Source organism: Pantherophis guttatus, chromosome 2, assembly GCF_059756535.1.
Source record: "Pantherophis guttatus breed Tessera chromosome 2, ASM5975653v1, whole genome shotgun sequence".
Taxonomy (NCBI): domain Eukaryota; kingdom Metazoa; phylum Chordata; class Lepidosauria; order Squamata; family Colubridae; genus Pantherophis; species Pantherophis guttatus.
Window position 1 is genome coordinate 114,603,492 of NC_142064.1, and position 25,411 is coordinate 114,628,902.

A 25,411-nucleotide genomic window follows, 5' to 3' on the forward strand; every position below is an offset into this window, starting at 1 on the left:
CAACCGTTCTTCATATGTTTTAGCCTCCAGTCCCCTAATCATCTTTGTTGCTCTTCTCTGCACTCTTTCTAGAGTCTCAACATCTTTTTTACATCGTGGCGACCAAAACTGAATGCAATATTCCAAGTGTGGCCTTACCAAGGCATTATAAAGTGGTATTAACACTTCACGTGATCTTGATTCTTGATTCTATTTTTGGCAGCTGCTGCACACTGCTGTCATATCTAAATGGTTGTCCACTAGGACTCCAAGATACCTCTCACAGTTACTACTATTGAGCAGGGTACCACATATATGGTACCTGTGTGTTTTGTTTTTCTTCCCTAAATGTAGAACCTTGCTTTTTTCACTGTTGAATTTCATTTTGTTAGATAGCGCCCAATGTTCAAGTCTGTCAAGATCCTTCTGTATCTTGAGCCTATCTTCTGGAGTGTTGGCTATTCCTGCCAGCTTGGTGTCATCTGCAAATTTGATGAGTTCCCCCTCTATTCCCTCATCCAAGTCATTGATGAAGATGTTGAAGAGCACTGGGCCTAAAACAAGCCCTGGGGTACTCCACTGCATACTTCCCTCCATGTAGATGCAGTTCCATTGAGGACTACACATTGAGTGCGGTTGGTCATCCAGTTACGAATCCATCTGGTGGTGATGTTGTCTAACCCACATTTTTCTACTTTATCTAGTAGTAGGTTATGGTTATGGTCTACTTTATCAAATGCTTTACTGAAGTCCAAGTAAATTCTATTGACAGCATTCCTCTGGTCCACTAGTTTTGTCACTTTGTGAAAGAATGCAATAAGATTAGTCTGGCATGATCTGTTTTTGACAAACCCATGTTGGCTTTTGGTTATTACTTGGTTTGCTTCTAGGTGTTCGGTGATTTGTTGTTTATCTTTTCCAGAATCTTCCCTGGTATTGAGATCAGGCTGATAGGGCTGTAGTTTCCTGGATCTATTTTTTTTCCTTTTTTGAAGTTGGGAACTACATCAGCTCTTTTCCAATCCTCTGGCATTCCCCTGTGCTACAGGATCTTTGAATTGTTGACTGTTTGACTGTTTTTTCCTTTTGTGTAAAGACAGATGCAAAAAATGAGTTAAGTAGTTCTGTTTTCTCCCTGTTGCTTGTCACCTTCTTGCCACTTTCTCCCAGCAATGGGCCAATTGTTTCCTTGACTTTTTTATTGTTTTTAATATATTGGAAGAAGCTTTTTATGTTATTTTTTACTTTAGTCGAAGCCTTTGTGCATTGTGAGCCTTAGCTTTCCTCACTTCATCTTTACAGGCTCGGGCTATTTGCTGATACATGGAATCCTTCTCCAGCTCTCTCTAAGTTTATTGAAATTAGCTCTCTTAATGTCCAAGACTCTAGTTTGACTTTGTTCTACTACTTGTGTTTGCATAAAGTTGAATTTCAATATTGCGTGATCACTTGCCCCCAAGTTCCTGTAGCTTCAACACCTTCTATCATTTCATCTCTGTTAGTGAGAATTAAGTCCAATATGGCTGATCCCCTTGTTCCCTTCTCTACTTTTTGGGAAACAAAGTTGTCTGCTAGGTTTGTTAGGAACCTGTTGGATCTTCCACTTGGTGTAGAGTTTGTCTCCCAGTTGATGTCAGGGTAGTTAAAATCCCCCATTACTATTGTGATGTGCTTCCTACATACCTTAGTTAGCTGACTAGCAAAAAGTTCATCTACTTCCTCTGTTTGGTTGGGTGGCATATAGTATAGACCTATGGCAATGTCATTCCCCCCCTCCCTTAATATTGACCCAAATGCATTCAAGATAATTTTCATCATTGTTGTACTCTATTTCTGTAGAGATGTAATTATTTCTTATATATAGTGCAACTCTACCTCCTCTTTTATTTGGTCTATTTCTTTTAAATAATTTATATCCCTCTAGCTGTACGTTCCATTTGTGGGTTTCATCCCACCAAGTTTCCGTAATGGCAACAATATCATATTTGCCCTCATTTACTTGAATTTCTAATTCACCCTGTTTATTCCTCATACTCTGTGCATTGGTGTATAGGCATTTGAGTCCATTTGGATTGACCCTATGTTTACTGTCTACATAACCCGTGTTGTGCCTGACTGCCCCTGATTTCTTGTCACCTGTTTGATTAATGCACATAGTATGGCACTCGCTATTAAATATCTATTATTGTCCTAGATTGTCCTAGATTGTCCTAGATCATTTAGTTTTACAGATAAAAGGCTTTAAAGATGTGTGTAAGTCAACCCTCCTCTGTTTGTTTGTTTGTTTACTCATTCAATTTGTAGCCCATCTTCTCATTTATGATCAAATGATCTAACAGACAATTCTAAAAAAAAAAAAAAAATCTCTGGTAAAATATATCACTGGATTTTCAGTTCCTTTGTGAGATACTCCAAGACAAACAATCTTGTTTTTTCCTTCTCCCGTTCCAGGCAACAATTATGGTGTTTCAAGGTTTTGCTGAATATGAGATTCAGATGCCTACCCATAAGGACGTAAATTTAGATGTTGTTATTAGGCTGCCAGAACGTGAACTACCTATAAACTATAGAATTGATGCTACCAATGTTGTTCGAGCCCAGACAGTAGAGGTACAGTATTTCAGCAAGTGTATTTATTACTCCTTTCATTGGAAATAATTATTTTGGAGTTTCAAGTTCAAATGTAACTTTTTTCAAGAATCGGAAAAAACTATACAGAATTTAGTGAAACAAGAAAGAAAACCTAAATCAGATCTTTCTATTGGAATTGTGGTGGTTGGAGATTAGCCCATGGTCAAGCATCTGATCAGAGGAGACTGGCTTAAGACTGCTAGCTTCTTTGTCAATATACAGTGTAGTTTTAAATGGCTTCCCTTTCCTCACACAAAGCTGCAAAAGGCTGTATTTAAGACAATATTGCAAAATTGTGTCTGTACTTTTAAGAACTATTCCATCTGTGATAAGAAAGAGTTTTGAATGGCTCTGGGAGACTTCTGGAGCACTTCATGACTTAGGAAATGAAGATAATGTCAATAAAACAATTTTGTTGCTATTTCTGATGTTGCACAAGGAATTTGGAGTCAAAGTAGATGTATGATACCAATAGAGTTATATGTTTAAATATGGATATTTAAACAAGCAGAAATAAATGTTTATGAAATAGTATTTAAGGGAAAAGTACATGAAGGAACATAAACCATGGCAGCCACTGTTTCATCCTTTCATCTTTAACACAATTTTATATATTCATTTTTACCATAATATTTATTCTTTCTAGTTTTAATAAACCAATAGTACCCTTCATCCTAACCTCTAATCCTGATATAATTCAATTTTTCTTTCTCCTCCCTAAATTTGAACCCCTAAATTTAAATTCTAACAACATAATACAATTCCCAGTTATTTCCTTAAATTCCCTTATTCTGATCAAAAAACCAATTAAGCATAGATCTTAACTCAGATGTTCCAACTATTACAATCTTATATATTAAGCTTATTTATATTTCTGAATCTTGTTTTAATTCTTAAGCATCCGTACATGTTACCATTACTTCATATTAACTGAATTAATTCATTATTACCATTCAATACCTTCCAAATATCACAATTTTTATCAGTTCATTTTTTAATTTACATTTTCATCAAATATTTATATTCTTATCTCATATCTTAAAAGTATTCCAATTGTTATAATTTCCCTAATTAATTAAGAATATTCAATAAAAAATCAGTTAAGTGTAAATCTTAACACAAATAATCCAACTATTACAATACTTAATTAATTCCATTATTACCATTCAATACCTTCCAAATATCACAATTGCTTAACAATTCATTTTTTAATTCACAATTTCATGTATATTCCATCTGTCACAACTTATTCTCATTTCTAAGTCCTAATACCATTTGTAATTTCTCAATTATTACCTTTTCTAACATTCATTTGTATCTATAACTTTTGCATCAATTCATTTTAATTCTAAGTGCATGCAACATATCACCATTCCTTACCAATTCATTTTTTAATTTACAATTTCATAGATACTCCATCTGTCACAACTTATTCTTATTTCTAAGTAAATCATAATATCAATTGTTACCTTTTCTGACATTCATTTATTTCTATAACTTTTACATCAATTCATTTTAATTCTAAGTGCCTACGCCATGTTTTTAGCTTTCTTTTTCCCTTTCTTCCATTTTTTTTCATTTTCTTCTTTTTCTTCTCCAATCTTTTTATTTGCATTTTATATTCCTGCACTCTTATCTTTTGTCCTGTATTTCCCATTATTCTCCATCCCTTTTTCTTTTTTATTTTTTCACTGTTAATCCCAGTGTAATCATTCATATTTTTATTATTTCTATTCCAACCCTTTTTTCCTCCTTGCCTTTCCACCCTCTCTAATTTTTTTTATTTTTCCCATTGTTAATCCCAATGTAATCTTTAAATTTCAGCTCTATTATTAAACTTCCCCCTTTACTCTTAATTTTCCTCTCTTTTTTATTATTACTAACATAATCAGTTAAAATTTCAATGTCTTTGTCTTTATCTTCATCTTTATTCTTAATCTCTCTTGCTTCTCATTCATTATTTCTTTATCCACTTGAATGTTGTCTAACTCATTTTCATCAGATCTTCCCTGCAATATTGTGATTATTTCTCTTATTTCTGTTTTCAGTGACATATACATCATTTTCATCATTTCCATTATTTCCTGCTCCATTTTGTTATATCTTGATTGGCATTATTCCAATTTTAAATCCCGCTGTAATCCAATTTCTTTAATCATCAAAGTTAAGTCACTTGCAGACAAAACAAAACCTCTTTAGCAATTCTCACAGCTGGTTATCACCATCAAAGTTTTTAACTTTTTTCAACAATAAGAGTCCAATGTTATAATCATCCAATTTCACCTGGAGGTGTCTCTCCAGAGTCCACAATTCCAATCAACAGTCTGTAAAAGTATTCATTTTGTTTATAATCCACATCGCTAATCTTTACTAACTTTTTATCTTCTTCTTTTTTGCTTTTATTTCACCAAATCAATTTATAGTCTAATTCAAAATTTCAAAGTCCGTTTTTTCCCCTTTTCTTTTTCTTCGTATGAGACTTCTATTACAGGGCTTTTTAGATTCTCCTTTATTTTTCCTCAAATTAAAGACAGATCTTTTCAATTTCTTTCTGGGTTCTTAATTCTTCTAATTTTTTAAAGTTCTCCAAGTATATTAATCCAAAAAAAAAAACCCCAACAATTTTCTAATCGGGTTTTGTCACTTTGTAGCTTCCACTTTAATCTTCTTCTGTCCTTTCCCCCATGCCCATTAGCCACTGTTATTCCACTGGGACATTTATAACTAATTTAAAAGTCCTCTTTTTTTTTCTTTTTCTGCCTATGAGCTAGTTGTCACTCACCCAGCATCAATGTTCTGCTCAATTCGCCGCTCCTGCACAATGCTTAGTCCGGTTGCCCCAGCTTACTAGCGGTCGCAATGGCCGCCACCCCCCGCTGCTGAGTCAGGGAGAGTTTCCTCTAACCTCTGAGGAACCTGCCTGTTCCTCTTGGTCTTCCGAGGTGCCTCTCCTTCTTCCCTGTCCCTACAGAACAGGTCTAGTCCAAAGACCCCTCGGCAGCGGTTCATCAGTCCAGGATTTCGCAAGGCTCATCAGAGCCCGCTAATCCCCAACTGTGTTGTTGCGATGCTTCCAGTTGAATCATGTTTCATCCTTTCATACACCCCTTTTTTTTTCCTGCTTACATGGAGCTCTACTCCAGCTCATGACTGTAAAAACAATTTGGAATCATAGAAAATATAACTCAGATGGAAAAAGCCCTCATAATCTGCATCTAAACTTTGTGCACCAATCTGACCTGCTGATGTCATCTGAATCTTTGAAGGTTGATTCTTCAAAGTCTAGCCAGATTCATGTTTAAGCTGGCTTGATGAAAAGAGCTTCTGATTATCCCAATCTTAGCTTTTCTATTTAGCAAAGGAACTGCTCCACTGCCAGAATTAGGCCTGCCATGGAGCAGTGTTGATGCTTTTAAGTGGCAGAATTTAGGAAACAAGACTCCAGAGCCAGCCTATAGATATGCCTTTGGAACACATCCATACTATAAAGAAAAAAACAGATTTAGGTTAGTAAGAAACCACAGCGACTTTCTATCAGTAAATTACAATAGCAGACAACTAACAGGGTGCTTTGAATTTTCACGTTAATCCATTAACAATTTTTCTATCACATATGTTTTGTACGACAGGTCAATTGGGTTGCAAATAGATATAAATTTTGGACCTGCTTTGCAAGGAGGAAGCTATTATTGTTGCAAAAGAGTTCTCAGTGTTCAACTAGGGGAGATAATATATGTATTTGTCCTTTTTTAATTGACATTTTTCAATGTTTTTGTTTAGTTTTGTTCTGTCTCTATTCAATTATTTTATTTTGGATTTTAATCTTTTGAATAAAATAACATTGTTTAAAACAAAAACAGATTTAGATTCACAGTAGTTCTCCAAGGAATTCTGGAGAGGACTTAAGTACATTTCTATTATATACAATATAATGAGAGGCAATTAGATGTAGTGGTGAAGGTGCTTGCTTGGAACCAAGAGATTGTGGGTTCTAATCCTGCTTTAGTCAGGGAAGCTGGCAGGATGATTTTACACCAGACATTCTCTCTCAGCCCAATCCACTACACAGGGTAGTTATTGTGGAGAAAAAAGGAGGCAGGATACTTAGATATGTTCAGTGCCTTGAGTTATATACACTATGAAAGGGATAAGATTATAATAATTATACTCCAGATTTAACAATTGTTGATAAGAAAAACAAAAAAGTCTTGATAGTGGATATGGTAGCACCTGGAGAAAGCAGAAGGGAAAGGACTGAAGAAAATCACAAAATACAAACACCTGCAAATGGAAATAGAAAACAGAACAACTGTGGCAAAGGTAGTACTAAAAGTAATAAGACACTTTGGATACAATCCCTAAACATCTGGAATCCTTTATCACTATGAATGTACATCAATACAGAAATTGCTAAGATTGATGCACAATAATTTGGTTAGTTTTACATTCATTGAGAATGAGAGACAATGAGGTGGCTGGATGGAGTCACTGAAGCAGTAGGTGTGAACTTAAATGGACTCAAGAGGATGGTGGAGGACAGGAGGGCCTGGAGGAGCGTTGTCCATGGGGTCGCGATGGGTCAGAAACGACTTCACAACTAACAACATTCATTGTATCTTCAGAAAGTAAAAGGGAATCAGTTTTCTTTATAATTTGATTTTGTTGATACCTTGCTAATATACTGTTGTTTATTCATCTAAATATTTGATTGGGTCTTTTTATATTTTGGAATCTATTCCACCTCTAGCTCTTACTGTATCAGGTTACAACGAAGTCAATAAAATACTAGCACTAATAACAAGTAAAATCAAAATAGCCAAGGAACTGCAATTGAAGGTCATGTTAACCCTGGTTGCTTTTCAGACCAAACTCAATGAAGACTTCACTGTGTCAGCATCAGGTGATGGAAAAGCAACAATGACAATTTTGACAGTCTATAACGCACAATTGCGAGAGGATGCAAATGTTTGCAACAAATTCTTTCTTGATGTTTCTGTTGAAAACGTCCACTTGAGTAAGTTTGACTGGTGGCCTTTGGCTTGCTAAAAATAGATTCTAATGAAATGTATGGGGGGAGGGGAGATTAAAGTGTTTCTATTTATCATGTCAGGATCCCAATATGGAACAAGCTTACTCTACTATTTATTCATAAAAAGTCTCTCATTTGATAGAAAATAACATTATCAATTTCATACTTAGTTGAACTCTAGTTCTTGATGCTAAATTCCCAGTTTAAATATGGGCTGAGGCGAGACAATCGGTACAACACTATTTTATTAACAAACGGCAGAACTGAACGAACAGCAACAAAACCCCTGACAATGTTTATATATGCCCGGCTGTCAAACTCAACCACCAATCAACTAGCGCCTTTTCTCCCGCCCTTGTGGCTGCTCTCTGCATCAGCCAATCAGGGAACGGCGCCCCCGTTGTTAGGCAATGTGCCTAACACAACAGTTGAAGTCAACAAAATAATTTATTTCCTTTTGCCCTGAACAAGCAGGCATTGAGAGCACTGAAGGACAGGTTTTGGTGTTGAAATATGTAGATCGGAGAGGAACTGAAGTTGTAGGCAACACACATGCTACCATCATTTATATTTCTTCGGAGACACAGAGAAAAATCCTATTAGCTCATGTCTAGCAAAGAAGAGGATATTAGATCCTTATTGCCAATATAATTCCTAACTAACCCCAAACTAACAGCAATGCAGTCCATGAGAGGCTTGCAAAACTAGTTAGGATTTGGACAGATATAGCCATAGGCCAGAAGGCCTCTTGTTGTCCACTAAGTCTCCACTGTTCTCCTATCATTAACTACTTGTCTAAGAGCCATGTTGGGGTGAAAGGTGCCAAAGAGAAAATGATTTAATGCCATTCTTAATTTTAGAAACTCCAGAACGAGATTAAATGAAGAATGATTTTTAGATGCTCTTAATTCATGTTGATTGGTTTGAAACAGGATCCAAATTTTTACTGGTTTTATATCTGTCCACCATATTGAGGCACTCTGCAAGATATAATTCATGATATTGTTTATTATATGTTTATCCCATATTTCCTTTGTAGAACCCCAATTTATTTGTCCAATTTATATGCCGCTAATCTTGCAGTTTGAGGCAACTCTCAGCGGCTTAATGCTTTTACTACCTGTTGTGGTATTCTTGCAATACTTCAATACAATAGGTTAGGAAAAACAGTGATGCATACATACACGCACAGAGAGAAATACACACAAAAAACATGTAACAGCAGATTGTGTAAAAAAACAACTAAATTTAGTTCTTGCAAAATGAAGAATAAGTTGTATTTTACACTTAGCTGGAAGATTTCTAGCTAATACACTTTAGAATCAACACAACCAATTCTTCAGTTATTGAAAACTGGGTTTGTTATTCTTCATTTAAACATTCCTTATTCACAAGATTTCTTTCAAGAAGGAACCAATAATAAATATAGAGGGTAAAAATGATTAGATTAATCGATTTCCAAGGAGATGTTACTGCCAGAAAATCAAACTTTTCAGCTTTAAAAAACTGCTAGAATTTGTGCAGAGTCTGATTTTTCCCCTTTCTTTTGTAATTTTTAGATTTCAAACAGGCAAAGGGAGCCAAGGGAGCCCTCAAGCTCAAAATCTGCACTAGGTAAGAATGATGAATGTTAAAGAAAACTTTGGATTGTAACAGGATATTTAGAGTAATAACTTTGAGAAGCAATTATGTTACTTTTCAAGAAAATAGTTGAACGTTTTCCAACTTTACACTTTATCTTTGCTTGTATATTGATCTATTTTCTGTGCACCATCTTAATTTGTAACATTTTGTGGTTGGTGGATGAAACAAAGAGCAGGATTTAAGTCACTGCAGGTCCTTCAGATTGATTTAGGGATGCAGAAATTGCAATATACTACAGCAAGATGGCAAGTACATGAATGGGAAACCTCCAGGGGACTCTAGAACTATAGGCTAGACTCAGAAGTTGAGAAAAATGACCCAGGAGAAGGTAATGGCAAATATATTCCATGTTGATGAGAAAATTCCACAAACTTGTTCATGAATCCATCAGATGTTGAGCTGGACCCAAGAGAACTATAGAGTGAGACTAATGATAGGTCTTCAGTTTGGTTTTGTCATTTAAAGAACAAAAATACATTCCATTTTATGCCTTAATGATTCTTACTCAGTTTTCACGCAAATTCATAAACCTTGCAAAAACTTCTATGAAAAAAAAAAAAGAAATGTTTTATGGGAGTTAGGAGCAGATCAGGGGCGGGTTTTAAAACCCGTCACTACCGGTTCACTCGTGGGCGCACACTCGTGTGACACCTCTGCGCATACGCAGAAGCATCTGGGCAAGTGGGCGGAGCCTCCTGCCGCTACCAGTTCGCCCAATCCGGCCGAACCGGTAGCAACCCATCACTGGAGCAGATACATTGCGGTGGCTCAAGTGCCAGCCTATAAGATATGACAATAGCTGGATTTCTCCCCTTCAAGATGAATCATTTTAAAAAAACACAGCACTGCATTCATAGTAATGAAGAGGAAATTATTTCTGAACTAGGAAATCCATTTTTGGTCATTTTTTCTCCATTCTTGATTTTAGGTATTTGGGAGAAGTTGATTCTACAATGACAATAATTGATGTTTCTATGCTGACTGGTTTTCTCCCTGATGCTGAAGACCTTAAAAGGGTAGGCAAGCTTTGCATGGGGCTTGAAATGGCTGTTTCTATAGTTCACTGAAGATGCTGAATTAGAGAATGTATTATAATTAATCATTTCCCTATATAATTAAAACTGCAGAGAATGAATGAAACTTCACTACCAGTAAATGAAACAATAAGATGTTGAATTTTATTTCTATGACACATAAAAGGCATAATATTTTAATAAAATCAGAAAAGTGCAACTCTTCTAGTGATTCTGGAATTTCTCTGACAAATTAATAATATTAAAACTCTTTTTGATTGTCTCCAAGTCTCTCAGGTGTACATCCTGGGAACCTTGAAAATACTTTCAAATTTTGCTATAAATGTAACACAGTGCCAGTATAAATGGCTTCAGTCATCTGCAATTCCACATACTTGAATCATCTGCAACTCCTGAAATCAATATCATCTTCTCTTTCCTTTCCTTTCATTATTTAGCTTTCTAAAGGAGTGGACAGATACATCTCCAAGTATGAAGTTGACAATAATATGGCTCAGAAAGGAGCTGTTATCATTTACTTAGACAAGGTAAATATTTATGGAATCAATTTCTTTGAGTAGTTGCTTGGTTGGTTATTTGGTTTGCTAGGCAAACTCTGGAGTGTTATACTGAAAAAGATAGTGTGTATATTGAACAAAATAAACCTACATAATCCATCATTAACTACAACGGATCATATATCTAGTAAGAGAGAGATATAATCATATCTTGTAATATGGGGCATGGTACATTTAAAAACTGCATTTCTGCTATATTTAAGAATAATTGGATAAATATAATACTGCCTCCTGTCTGTTTGCCATGATTGTAATAAAGTACAAGCCACCAGCCCTTGAGCTAGTAAACATATACTAGCCTAAATTATTCTACCAGTTCTTATTCTGCCACAATAATAAGGATGGTGAATAGCATTGTCCTCGGTAAATTGCTTCCCTTCCGCTAAGCATCATTAGTTGCCTCAAACTACTGACTCATATTTAAGCGATCATCCACTTGGACTCCAAGGTCCCTCTCACAGTTACTGTTTTTGAGTCAGGTTTCATCTAATGTATATTTATACCTTTAGTTTTTCCTGCCTAAATGTAAAACTATGTTCTTCTCCACATTAAAATTCATTTTGTTGGATCAGGCCCATTGTTCAAGTCCATCAAGATCTTTTTGGATCCTGAACTTGTCTTCTGGGATGTTGGCTATTCCTGCTAGTTTAGTGTCATCTGCAAATTTGATGAGTTCCCCTTCTATTCCCTCATCTAAATCATTTATGAAGATATTGAAGAATACTGGGCCTAAGATGGAACCTTGTGGTACCCCACTGCTTACCTACCTTCATGTAGATGTAGTACCATTAAGGACTACTCATTGAGTACCGTTTGTCAGCCAGTTACAAACAGGGGTCAACGAGTAGTTACTAACAAGAAGTAGGTTGTGGTCTACTTTGTTGAATGCCTTACTGTAATCTAAGTATAGTATCTCCATAGCATTTTGTTGGTCTACTAATTTACTCACTTTGTCAAAGAATGAAATAAGATTGGTTTAGCATAATCTGTTAGGTCCCAGTGATTTATATTCATCAAGATCAGACAGGTGTCCTCTTACCATTTTCTTGCTTATTTTAATTTTTATTTCTAGTCAGTGTGTTAAGTTATGTTTTCAGTAGGTTGGGCTATAGTTTCTTTTTGCGTGAAGACTGATGCAAAGAATAAGTTAAGCAGCTCTGCTTTCTCTCTGCTGCCTGTTATTTCCTTGCCATCTTCTCTCTTTAGTGGACCAACTTCCTTGATTTTCTTTCTTGTTATTTATATGTTGAAACTTTTTTTTATTATCTTTGACTTTTTTTTTAAATTTGATTTATATGCCGCCCTTCTCCGGAGACTCAAGGTGGCTTACAATGCGTTAAGCAATAGCCTTCATACTTTTGTATATTTATACAAAGTCAGCTTATTGCCCCCACAAACTGGGTCCTCAATTTACCTACCTTAGAAAGGATGGAAGGCTGAGTCAACCTTGAGCCTGGTGAGATTCGAACTTACAGTAATTGCAGACAGCTGGTGTTAATCACAATGCTATCAGTCTGCTGAGCCACCAGGCCCTTGTTGCAAGTCTTTGTTCATTCTGAGCCTCTGCTTTCTTGACTGCATCTTTGCAGATTTGGGCTATCTGCTGATATTCTGCCTTAGTTATATGTTCCTCTTTTTATTTTTTGTACTTGTCCTTTTCATCTTTCAGTTTATCAGAGAGATCTTTGTGCAACCATGCTGGTTTCTTCTTGGATTTCTTGTTTTTCTTTTTCAGTGGTATTGTGTTGGACTGGGCTTTTATGATCATATTTTTCAGTTTCCCACACTTCTTGAGTTGTTTTCCCCTTTAGGATCTTCATCCACGGAATCTTTCCTAGGATCTCTCTGAGTTTGTTAAAATCAGCTCTTTAAAGTTTAAGATTTTAAACTTTGGTTGGATTATGTCCTAATGCTTGTGTTTGCATTATATTGAATTCCAGTATGACATGGTCACTCACACCCAAAGTTCTGACAACTTCAACTCCCTCTATCGCTTTTTCTCTATTAGTAAGAATTAGGTCCAGTATAGCTTTTCCTCTAGTTCCCTCCTCTACCTTTTGGATGACAAAGTTGTCATCCAGGTTGCTTAGAAATGTTTGATCTTCCACTTGTTGCAGAGTTTATCTCCCAGATGATATTAGGGTAGTTAAAGTCTCCTAGTACTACCGTGGAATGCTTCCTACATATATTTGTAAACTGGTTGGCAAAAAGTTCATCTAGTTCTGATTGGTTGGGTGGTCTGTAGTATACACCTATGGCAATGTCACTCTTTTTTCCTTTTATATTGACCCATACATGTAGTGCAACTCCACCTCCTCTTTTTGTAGATCTGTTTCTTTTGAACAATTTGTTTCCATCCATCAATGCATTCGAGTCATGAGTTTCATCCCACCAAATTTTTGTAATTGCAACTATATCATACCTACCCTCGTGTACTATTGCTTCTAGTTCACCCTGTTTGGTTCTTTTAAGAATTAAAAAAATATGTAAAAGTAGGAGATTTTTTCTCAGTATACATTATTATTTGCCTATTTATATATCTTTAATTTTCTGTTTTGAGTCCTGTATTCTCTACTGGAGTCTTCAGCTTTAATTTATTGTCTTAACTCCCGTCATTTGCTGCTCCGGCCGCTTTCTCTGCCAGCTCCTTTCTCTCATTGGGTGGTCGGGACTTTTTGGTCTCGTTTCTGCTCTGCTCTGGTTCCACTTGGCCAGCCGTTCAATTCTCTGGTCGGCTCCGTTTTCTGGTCGGTCGACTCCATTGCCTGGTGTGCTCCGCTCAGCCTGCCACTCAGTTTAGAGAACAAAGCTCTCTAACTCGGTGCGCCTCTGCTGCTTCACCTCAGGCAGATCCCTGGGAAGGGCTGCCGGGCTGCCGGGCTAGCAGGAGGCAGGGGGGCTGCTGATCTCATTGGAGAGGGAGGCTGATCCAGTCCTCCACGACTCCTCCACCTGGGGCAGGTCGCTGAGGACGGCTGCCAGGATGGAAGGATGCTTGCGGGGGGCCCTGCAGTAATCGGGCTGTCTCTAGGTTGCTGGGCTCTGGGTTGAGCTGCCTCTTTGAGCGGGGCTGCCTAGGTTGGAATCTGGGCCTAGGTATTTAGTAAATATACTGTGACCCACCCGTTCGCTGCCTCTAGCAGCTTCTTTTCTTGTCCGTCTTGCAGCTGGCAGTTCGCTGATCTCAGCTGCCTCTTTTTCCAACTTGGGCAGCTTAGTTGGGCTCCTGAGAGGGATCTATTGTTCTGTCACTGGCTGTCTCCGATTTTCAGCGTGCAGCCATTCCTTAACTGCACCAATCGGGTGTTTTCCTCCTCCCCCACCCCAACTTCTTGTTTTCCCTTTTCCTATATACCTTCCTTATCTATCTTTCTGCTCCTTTTTTCTCCCCTCCCCTTTCCCCTCTCCTCTTCTCCTTTCCTGCTTAATTTAATAACTTTTCTTCCCCCCCAATCGGATACTGTTTTCTTTGCTGCTGCCATCTTGGATATATTATGATTGCTAGAATTACATAGAGATCACAATAATTGTAATATTAATATTACGATTATTGTGATCTCTATGTAATTCTAGCAATCATTCCAATGGAAATATCTTGCATTGATAATCAGAGATTTTCTCCACTTGCATTTAACCTCAGTATAAGCACACCATGGCCAGGACTTATTTTCTGATATACCTGTAAATTGTTCCTGCATGTGGCTCACCATTTCTGGTTAAGACAGACTGAAGGGATTTTTCCTCGAACCCATGCCAAAACAGTATTTTCCCCTTCATGCAATCACTGCTCAAGGGGATCTTCAACTCATGTGAAATTAGCCTTCAGCACCTATTCCTTTGGGGTGGGGTCCAATGACTGTAGTGATTTAATAGAGGAGCAACAGGGGCAGGCTGGGAATTGGCAATGGGCTTAGCCAATTTTGTGCCAGTGTAAGTTTCCTGCTGACTCAAAACGGGGAAGCAGCACTGTATCTGGACACTGGGGTTTGAGTTTACTTTATTGAATAGCCCTTGGGCCATATCAAAGAGCAGAGTTCCAGACACAAATTATTATTAAAATCTGATAAAAACAATTTAAAATGAAATTGGAATAAAATACAATAATTTAAAGAGCCTTGGTAGTACAGTGGTTTAAAGCACCCTGTTATTAACAAAGCTGCCTGCAATTACTGCAGGTTCGAATCTTACCAGGCTCAAGGTTGACTCAGCCTTCCATCCTTTCTAAGGTAGGTTAAATGAGGTCCCAGTTTGTGGGGGCAATAAGCTGACTTTGTATAAATATACAAAAGTATGAAGGCTATTGCTTAACGCATTGTAAGCCGCCCTGAGTCTCCGGAGAAGGGCGGCATATAAATCAAATTAAATATATATATATATAAATGATAAAATTATATTTCAGTGTCACCCCTACAATCTACCCCAATCAGTCCCACATATGCCAATCTCAACTGAACCATTTTGCTTAAGTACTGTGCTGTGTTAAATATTATTTTCAGATTCTGGCCACACATAAGGTGAGTTGTTTTGATATGGGGCTCCCAATGGCTCATTCGTTTGGTATATGACCAAAGTACCTGTCTCTCACCCTCTTATACAGGGCACTGGGGAAACAGCCTAGGTCATCTAATGTTCTTTGGAGACATGACAGAATAGTGTATTCATATTCTAATTTTTGACCAGTATTTTCTGAGACAGAGTTTCAACCGGCTATTCCTCTTACATTTTCCATTGTTTACCCCTTATTCTGGGAAACCTGGACAGATTTGCAGAATTTAGTCCTTCAATCACTGGGTCAAACCTAAGGACTGTGGAATAAGCAGTTTCCTTGAGGTTATTTGGATGGAGTTTCGGGGGAGGGGAACTATCTCCATGGATAAACTGGCACCCACAAATTATCTTTTCTCTCCATCCCAGGTCTCCCACTCTGAGAATGAATGCCTGCAATTTAAGATTCTCAAGCATTTTGAAGTTGGTTTCATTCAGCCAGGATCAGTCAAGGTGTACAGCTACTACAATCTAGGTAAAGTCAAATGTATTGAATACACTTCCCTCTTCCTAATTTCCCCACATTGGTGGGCAACGTGATGCTCATCTTTAGGGGGAAAATGTGGTACTGAGCTTATCCTGGCTGAGGAAGAGTTTTGCATTCTAATTAGTATTTTGAAAGTTCATTATCATTTTTATGTCTGAATAGCATTTTCAGTGCAGCTCTTTAGAGTAGAATAGAATAGAAATAGAAATAGAAATAGAAATAGAAATAGAAAGAATAGAATAGAATAGAATAGAATAGAATAGAATAGAATAGAATAGAATAGAATAGAATTTTATTTATTTATGTAATTTATATGCCGCTCTTCTCCTGAAGGACTCAGGGCGGCTTACAAAGAAAACATTCAACAATTCGAAAATTACATAAAAATTAAAATCCAATTAAAATTTATTAAAATTATTTCAATGTAAAAATCCCCCAATGGATCAGCCCATTTGATAAAAGAGCCACGTCTTCAGTTCGCGGCAGAAGGAGAGGAGGTCAGGGGCTGTCCTAAGCCCGGTCGGCAAACCGTTTCAGAGGATCGGCGCTCCCACAGAGAACACTCTCCCCCTGGGGGTCGCCAGCCGACATTGTCTGGCTGATGGCACCCTGAGGAGGCCCGCTCTGTGGGAGTGCACGGGACGATGGGAGGATGGCAGGAGATGATACTGCAAGTACCCTGGGCCTAAGCCATGTAGGGCTTTATAGGTGAGCACCAGCACCTTGAAACGGACCCGAAGGACCACCGGCAGCCAGTGCAGCTCACGCAGGAGAGGTGTCACACGGGAGTAACGAGAAGCCCCCGTAACAACCCGCACGGCCGCATTCTGGACTAGCTGTAGCCTCCGGGTGCATCCCAAGGGCAGCCCCGTGTAGAGGGTGTTACAGTAGTCCAGTAGTAACAAGAGGCGTGAGTGACTGTGAGAAGGGCATCCCGGTCTAGGAAAGGGTGCAACTGGCGCACCAGGTGTACTTGTGCAAAGGCCCCCCTGGTCACGGCCATCAGATGATCTTCTAAAGATAGCTGTGACCCCAGGAGAACACCCAGATTGTGAACCCTTTCTGAGGGAGTGAGTACCTTCCCTCTATCACAAGTGACGGGACCACTAGATCACGGGATGCTGGCATCCACAGCCACTCAGTTTTGGATGGGTTGAGTCTGAGTCTGTTTCTTCCCATCCAGGCCCGCACCGCTTCCAGGCAGCGGGACATCACGGAAAGGGCATCCCCAGGGTGGTCCGGGGTGGAGATATAAAGCTGAGTATTACCAGCATATTGATGGTAATTCACCCCAAAACCACGAATGATCTCACCCAGAATAGAATAGAATAGAATAGAATAGAATAGAATAGAATAGAATAGAATAGAATAGAATAGAATAGAATAGAATAGAATAGAATAGAATAGAATAGAATAGATTTTTTTATTGGCCAAGTGTGATTGGACAAACAAGGAATTTGTCTTGGTGCATATGCTCTGGATGTACACAAAAGAAAATATACGTTCATCAAGAATCATAAGGTACAACACTTAATGATAGTCATAGGGTACAAATAAGCAATCAGGAAACAATATCAATATAAATCATAAAGTTAAAAGCAACAGTCATAAGTGGAAGGAGATGGGTGATGGGAACGATGAGAAGATTAATAGTAGTGCAGACTTAGTAAGTAGTTTGACAGTGTTGAGGGAATTATTTGTTGAGTAGAGTGATGGTGTTCAGGAAAAAAACTGTTCTTGTGTCTAGTTGTTCTGGTGTGCAGTGTTCATTTTGAGGGTAGGAGTTGAAACAGTTTATATCCAGGATGCGAGGGGTCTGTAAATATTTTTACAGCCCTCTTTTTGACTCGTGAAATATACAGGTCCTCAATGGAAGGCAGGTTGGTAGCAATTATTTTTTCTGCAGTTCTAATTATCCTCTGAAGTCTGTGTCTGTCTTGTTGGGTTGCAGAACCAAACCAGACAGTTATAGAGGTGCAGATGACAGACTCAATAATTCCTCTATAGAACTGTATCAACAGCTCTTTGGGCAGTTTGAGCTTTCTGAGTTGGCACAGAAAGAACATTCTTTGTTGTGCTTTTTTGATGACTTTTTGATGTTAGCTGTCCATTTTATATCTTGTGATATGGTAGAACCTAGAAATTTGAAGGTCTCTACTGTTAATACTGTGTTGTCTAGTATTGTGAGAGGTGGAAGTATGGAAGGGTTTCTCCTAAAGTCTACCATCATTTCTACGGTTTTGAGTGCGTTCAGTTCCAGATTGTTCCAGTCACACCACGAGGCTAGTTATTCAACCTCCCATCTGTATACAGATTCACTCGAATGAGACCGATCACTGTTGTGTCATCTGTGAACTTCAGTAGTTTAACAGATGGATTATTAGAGATGCAGTCATTGGTATACAGAGAAGAGAAGTGGGGAGAGCACACAGCCTTGGGGGGGGGGCTGTGCTAATTGTACAGGTATCTGATGTGATTCTGCTTAGCTTCACCTGCTGCTTCTTGTTTGTTAGGAAGCTTATGATCCACTTACAAGTGTGTTAACCATGAAATGTGCAAAATCATGAAAATACTTCAGAGAAAATTACCTGTAAAACCTGTATCTAGTAGGCAAAATTGCAAAATTGAAAACATACCCTCAAATGCATACACATTTCTGAAATGTTAAAAGAATAGAAAATAATTGTTTTAAAAAATCTCCAGTCCAACTAATCAGACCTGACATATTTGCCAAGATGGAAATGATGAGAAACCCGAACCGACAGGCACCCATGACCAGTTCTAATTCCCTTTTGTTGGCAGCCCAGATCAATGGATTGAGCTTTAATTTCAGGAAAGGATGTGTCCATCCAAGACATTCTGCTGCACTGATTTTACATATAGATGCAACCCTAAGATCGCTTGCTGTGTCAAAGGGCTCGGGCAGGCTACCTAACTTGCCTGGAAGGTCAATTTGTCCCCATTTTGATCTCACTCTCACTAGGTCTTGTTAACTGCAGTGAAAATATGAGATTATTGGCCTATAGTCTCACTTATAAGGCACTTGTAGTCTTTGCTTACCAATATACATGGGATGCTGCAACCTTTCAAAGTTACAACAGTGCTAAAAATAATTTCATGACTAATCCTTCAAATTACAACTATTGCCCTCAGTGATTTGATTGCCATTTGCATATTTCACAACCAGCATACATGTAGGATTGATATGGTACAGTTTGGAAAGTGGGAGTAAAATTGTAAGTTGCAATCATGTTATTTTTCACTCTGTGACTGCATCTCTTTGCTTAACGACCAAGGGAAGAAAGGTCATAAGTCCAGTTGCAGTCACAGGATTTTCTGCTTAGCAATCAAGTTGCCAGTCCTAGTTGTGGTCACTAAGTGAGGACTACCTTAATAATACTCCATATTGGCATTAGTATTGCTAATACCAGAGCCAGGGTATTATATTTAATGTTGCACAGACATTATATTTAATATTGCACAGACGCTTCGTAAAATTAAAGCCTTTAATACTACAAGGCATTGGTTTTTATAGAAAACCATAAGAATCATGAGTGTAGGTTCTTCAGCAAAAAAAAAAAAAAAAGGCAAAAATCTACCATATAAATAGCTGGATTCAAACTTACAACCACATGACTTACTTAAAGACCATGTGATTCACTTAACAACTATAGTAATTGACTTAACAAGCAATATAAAAATGGTTATACAATGGAGTCCAGTCATATGAAGACTCAACATGAAAGGAACAATTTACGATCAACATTCAGGGCTTAATTCTAGTCATAAACCAAGAACTATTTGTAGTCTATTTTATAGTATCAAAAAGTGGCATCTACAGGAGGCGTCAAGAAAAGTTAGAATGACAAAAGTAAGCATTGTGCTGTCATACCACAATCCCTTCCTTATGTTAACTGGGGCATCACATGCATGCCCAAAACATGCAACACATTGCAATTTTCATCTTTTTTGGCAAAAGGAGCAGAATCCTGCAGGTATCCATATTCCAACTTCCTAACTCCATTAGATAATGGGAATATCCTCTCTTACATTTCTTAATGCATTGTAGCACCCTCTGCTTCTTGGGTAAATGCTTAACAAAACTCATTTAGCCAATCATCACTCTTGATAAGTTTCCATTGCACTGTCAGGTTAGACATGCCCCAAATTTGAAATCTCCCTGAGAATAATGGATTACTTTTTTTCTAAATACAGGTACTCCTTGACTTATGAACACAATTGAACCCAAAATTTATGTTACTAAGTGAGACATTTGTTAAGTGAGCTTTGCCCCATTTGACAATCTTTTTTGCCACAATTGTTAAGTGAATCACTGCAGTTGTTAAGTTAGTAACACAGTTTTTAAGCGAATCTGGCTTCCGCTTTGATTTTGCTTGTGAAAAGGTCTCAAAGATGATCACATGACTCAAGGACACTGCAACCGTCATAAATATGAACTAGTTGTCAAGCATCTGAATGTAAATCACACGACCATGGGGATTTTGCAATGGTTATAAGCAGCGGTGAAATCCACTTACCTTTGCTACCAGTTTGGGAACGGGAGCGTGCACGCTCTCCCCTGCATGCGCGCCTCTTCTGCACGCCTATACATGCAGATGGTTAAAAAAGGGGACGTAATGATGTCCTGGCAGGTGGGTGGAGCCTCTGCGAACTGGATAGAACTGGAGGGATTTTACCACTGGTCATAAGTGTGAAAAATGGTCATAAGTCACTTTTTCAGTGCTGTTACAACTTTGAACAGTCACTAAACGAATGATTGTAAATTGAGGACTAACTGTAATTAAATCTATAATCACCATAGTTTTCTTGATGTGAAGTATGGACATAACTTTTAACTCTTCCTTTAGATGAAAAATGTACCAAGTTCTACCATCCAGATAAAAGAACAGGCCTTCTCAATAAGATATGTCATGGTAACATTTGCCGATGTGCAGAAGGTAAGTTGGGAGAAATAAGATAAATGTTGTCTCTGAGCACCAAAATGGAAGAGTTGGGGAAGAGTTAGTTTGGAATCTATGACAAATATAAATTTAATTCAAATTTAATCAATGATAAAATTTGAATCAATCAATCTGAATCTGTTTGGAAACTTTGGACTCTGTGCTCTATAAAATAATATGAGGAGAGAGTTGCTGGATCTTAGTAGTTGCAATACTTCATAAAACGATTACTAAGGAGTTTACATGTGATTGAAGATTCATTGTTTCCACACATTTCTATGTTTACTTATGAGCTGCCCCCCCCTTTTAAATCTAATGTATGATCAAAGCAGTTAATACCAAGGAAATAAAGTTAAACAAAAATGTATCCATACAATATGAATATTTAACAAATGCCATTCTCCTGTGGGACATGCCCCTCTCTGATGACCATGGTCAATTTCCTTCCATTCCTTCCAGTTGGACAAGCAACTGCAGAAGATCAGAAGTTGGTACATCTTTCTCTTCATCAACTGAGAGCATGTGTCTTTTGGCTTCCTGCTTCCCAGTTGATCTGTCCCTCTCTCTAACACACAGGAGAAGATGGAGAGAAAAACAGATTAGAAACAGGCAGACAAGCTTAGTTTCTCTGCTACGCACCACTGTGTGACATAGGTGACAAAAATGAAGATTAGACAATCTGGGTGAAGTAGCAGGTTGTCAGAACATTGTGTGTAGATCCAGGTTTAAGTCCTACTTATCTACAAATCTATTGATTTCAGACTCCTTCATGTATCATTGTCATGAAAATAATATAGAAAGTGGGGATATGACTTGATATTATATAGAGTAAAAGAATTTGCAATCTGAAACTAATCTGCAACCAATCATCAATAAATGGTGAAGCCGTTAATAAGTCCCCATATGAGTGATGATAACTTCCAGATAATTTATTTATAGACTTCTTCTCGAAATGCAATTTACGTGATATCCCATCAATGATTTATTCATACTTGAAACAGGAGATACCAAAGATTGCTAGTTCGGAGTTCATCACAATTACTGAATTTTTATTTCAGAGCATAATAAACCTTATGTCAGAGCTGCCAGATTTGCTTTTGAAAGACCCAGTGTTTCCTTTGCTCCTTAAATACAGCACAATTCTTATCTGATTTTCTCTTCAGAGAAAATAAGAAAGTGCATTTGATAAAGTAGACCACAACCTACTACTTGATAAGATAGAAAAATGTGAGTTAGACAGCATCACCATCAGATGGATTTGTAACTGGCTGACAAACCACACTCAATGTATGGTCCTTAATGGAACTGCATCTACATGTAGGGGAGTATGGAGTGGGTACCCCAAGGTTCTGTCTTAGGCCCAGTATACTTCTATAGCTTCATCAATTATTTAGATGAGGTGATAGATGTGGAACTATTGTTCCATTGTTGTGGGTGCTCCAACAATGGAAGTTTTAAAGAAAAGATAGCAATAGCACTTAGACTTACGTATATACCACTTTACAGTGCTTTACAACCCTCTCTAAGTGGTTTACAGAGTCAGCATATTGCCCCCAATGATTTGGGTTCTCATTTTACCTACCTCGGAAGGATGGAAGGCTGAGGAATAGCCAACAAGCTGGCAGGAATAGCCAACACTCCAGAAGAGAGGCTGAAGATACAGAAGGATCTTGACAGATTTGAACATTGGGTGCTATTTAACAAAATGAAATTCAATGGTGAAAAAAGTAAGGTTCTACATTTAGGCAAGAAAAACAAAATTCACATGTATAGTATAGGTGATATCTACATGAATAGTAGTAGCTTTATTTCCTCTTGTCCTAGTGGACAATCATGTAAATATAAGCTAGCAGTGTGCTGCAGCTGCCAAAAAAGCCAACACAGACCTAGGCTGCATTAACAGAGGGATAGAATCAAGATCACGTAAAGTATTAATACCTCTTTAAAATGCCTTGGTAAGACCACACTTGGAATACTGCATCCTGTTTACGATGTAAAAAAGATGTTGAGATGTAGAAAGAGTCCAAAGAAAAGTAACAAAGGTGATTAGGGGACTGGAAGCTAAAACATATAAAGAACAGTTGCCGGAATTGGGTATGTCTAGTTTAATGAAAAGGGGGACTAGGAGTGACATAATAGCAGTGGTCCAATATCTAAGGGACAGACACAAAGAAGAGGGGGTCAACCTATTCTCCAAAGCACCTGAAGGTAGGACAAGAATCAATGGATGGAAACTAACTAAGCAGATAAGCAACCTAGAATTAATGAGAAATTTTCTCTAAGGAAAACAATTAACCAGTGGAACAACTTCCCTTGAGAAGTTGTGGGTGCTCCAACAATGGAAGTTTTTAAGAAGAGATTGGATAACCATTTAGCAATAGCAATAGCACTTAGACTTATATACCACTTTACAGTGGTTTACAACCCTCTCTAAGTGGTTTACAGAGTCAGCATATTGCCCCCAACGATTTGGGTTCTCATTTTACCCACCTCGGAAGGATGGAAGGCTGAGTCAGTCTTGAGCCTGGTGAGATTTGAATTGCCAAATTGCAGGCAGCCGGCAGGCAGCAGAAGTAGCCTGCAGTACTGCACTCTAACCACTGCACCGCCGTGGCTCATTTGTCTGAAATGGTACAGAATTTCCTGCCTGAGCAGGGGGTTAGACTAGATCTCTAAGGTTCCTTACAACCCTGTCTGTTATTCTGTTATTTGAAATATCACATTATCAAATAACTATGTTTGTAGATTAGCCCTAGATATACGGTGCCACATTTAAATTAGTGTTACTTGTTTCTGATTATCAAACACAGATGTCTTCTACAAATGAGATGTTAGCTGCTCTGTGCTGGCCCTAGCCATGTCTTTTAAATCAGAACATGTATCCTCAACAATCAATCCAACATTCTGTCTTCTCTTTTCTCCCCTTGAAGAAACCTGTTCCTTGCTCAGCCAGCAGGAAAAGATTGATCTTCCGTTACGAATTAAAGAAGCCTGCGAACCAAATGTGGATTATGGTATTTATATTGTAGAATCTTATTAAAAAGGTAGTGGTGTCTTTCATTGTTAACAGTATACTTCTAACTATCATGAAGTCATGATTTGAAGCAACCATTTTGAATTTATTCATAATATTCATGGATTTTTTTTATCCTCCGAATGCTTAGCTGCTGCTATACATCTTCATCCTGCAGTGATATTTTTCTAGTTAACATGGTGCTGTTTGTTGGTGTGTTTTTTTTAAAAAAAATATTTTTATTCAACATTTACATCTTTAAAATCTTAGTTAAACTTTTGCAGCTTTCCAATAACGGCATCTTTAGTAATATCCATTTTATCTTTCAGCCAACTATATACATACACATTTTGTTTGTTACATTTTATTTATTTATTTATTTATTATATTTCTATACCGCCCTTCTCCCGAAAGATTCAGGGCGGTGTACAGCCATGATAAAATAATACCAACACAAAAATTAAAAACAATTTAAAATAATTTAAAGCATTGGCCGTATTTAAAACCCCTAGCTAAAACCCCTTTAAAACCATTAAAACCCACTTAAGTTAATTCATTCGGTCAGGCCGGCTTGCTGAAACAATAAAGTCTTCAGCGCACGACGGAAGATGCAGAGGTCGGGGATCTTCCTTATGTCTGGGGGCAGCTCATTCCATAGGGCAGGAGCCCCCACAGAGAAGGCTCTCCCCCTGGGGGTCGCCAGCCGACATTGTTTGGCTGACGGCACCCTGAGGAGGGTCTCTCTGTGGGAGCGTATCGGGCGGTGGGAGGCATGCAGTGTCAGAAGGCGGTCCTGTAAGTATCCTGGTCCTAAGCCATGGAGCACTTTGAAGATGGTGACTAGCACTTTGAAACGCACCCGGAAGACCACTGGGAGCCAGTGCAGCTCGCGCAAGAGAGGTGTTATATGGGAGCGATAGGTCGCCCCCATAACCACTTGCGTGGCCGCGTTCTGGACCAGTTGGAGCCTCCGGGTGCTCCTCAAGGGGAGCCCCATGTAGAGAGCATTACAGTAGTCCAGACGGGAAGTGACAAGGGCATGAGTGACTGTGTGTAAGGCATCCCGATCCAGAAAGGGACGCAACTGGGAAATCAGGCAAACCTGATAAAAAGCCCCCCTGGCCACGGCCATCATATGATCATCTAAAGACAGCCGCGTATCCAGGAGGACGCCCAAGTTGTGAACCCTCTCTGAGGGGGGGTAAGATCTCATCCCCAATAGCCAGCGATGGTACCAGCTGGCTATATCGGGGCGCCAGAAACCACAGCCACTCAGTCTTGGAGGGGTTGAGTCTGAGCCTGTTCCTCCCCATCCAGATCCGCATGGCCTCCAGGCATCGGGACATCACGTCAAGGGCATCATTGGGGTGGTCCGAGGTAGAAATGTACAACTGCGTGTTGTCGGCATACAGTTGACATTTCACCCCAAAACCACAGATGATCTCCCCCAGCGGCTTCACATAAATGTTGAACAGGAGGGGCGAGAGGACTGACCCTTGCGGCACCCCACAAGTAAGGTGACTCGAGGTCG

The 25,411-nt window shown here is 38.5% G+C and overlaps 1 protein-coding gene and 1 long non-coding RNA gene across 3 annotated transcripts in view; one reads left to right on the forward strand and one right to left on the reverse strand.

The window, feature by feature from the left end:
• Positions 1-25,411, forward strand: part of LOC132708866 (ophiophagus venom factor) — a 120,420-nt gene that overhangs the window by 88,575 nt on the left and 6,434 nt on the right. The window contains exons 30-37 of the mRNA XM_034434447.3: positions 2,431-2,589; positions 7,474-7,624; positions 9,199-9,253; positions 10,212-10,299; positions 10,755-10,844; positions 15,789-15,894; positions 20,775-20,864; positions 23,798-23,881. Coding sequence (XP_034290338.2) covers positions 2,431-2,589; positions 7,474-7,624; positions 9,199-9,253; positions 10,212-10,299; positions 10,755-10,844; positions 15,789-15,894; positions 20,775-20,864; positions 23,798-23,881 — 823 coding nt within the window. The remainder of the gene's footprint in view (positions 1-2,430; positions 2,590-7,473; positions 7,625-9,198; positions 9,254-10,211; positions 10,300-10,754; positions 10,845-15,788; positions 15,895-20,774; positions 20,865-23,797; positions 23,882-25,411) is intronic.
• The window catches only part of LOC132709533 (uncharacterized), a 36,594-nt gene continuing 28,500 nt past the window's right edge, over positions 17,318-25,411 (reverse strand). For both annotated transcript variants that reach the window (XR_009620563.2, XR_015732350.1), the window contains exons 4-5: positions 22,450-22,560; positions 17,318-21,432 (exon numbers count right to left, since the gene is read on the reverse strand). This is a non-coding gene — a long non-coding RNA (uncharacterized LOC132709533). The remainder of the gene's footprint in view (positions 21,433-22,449; positions 22,561-25,411) is intronic.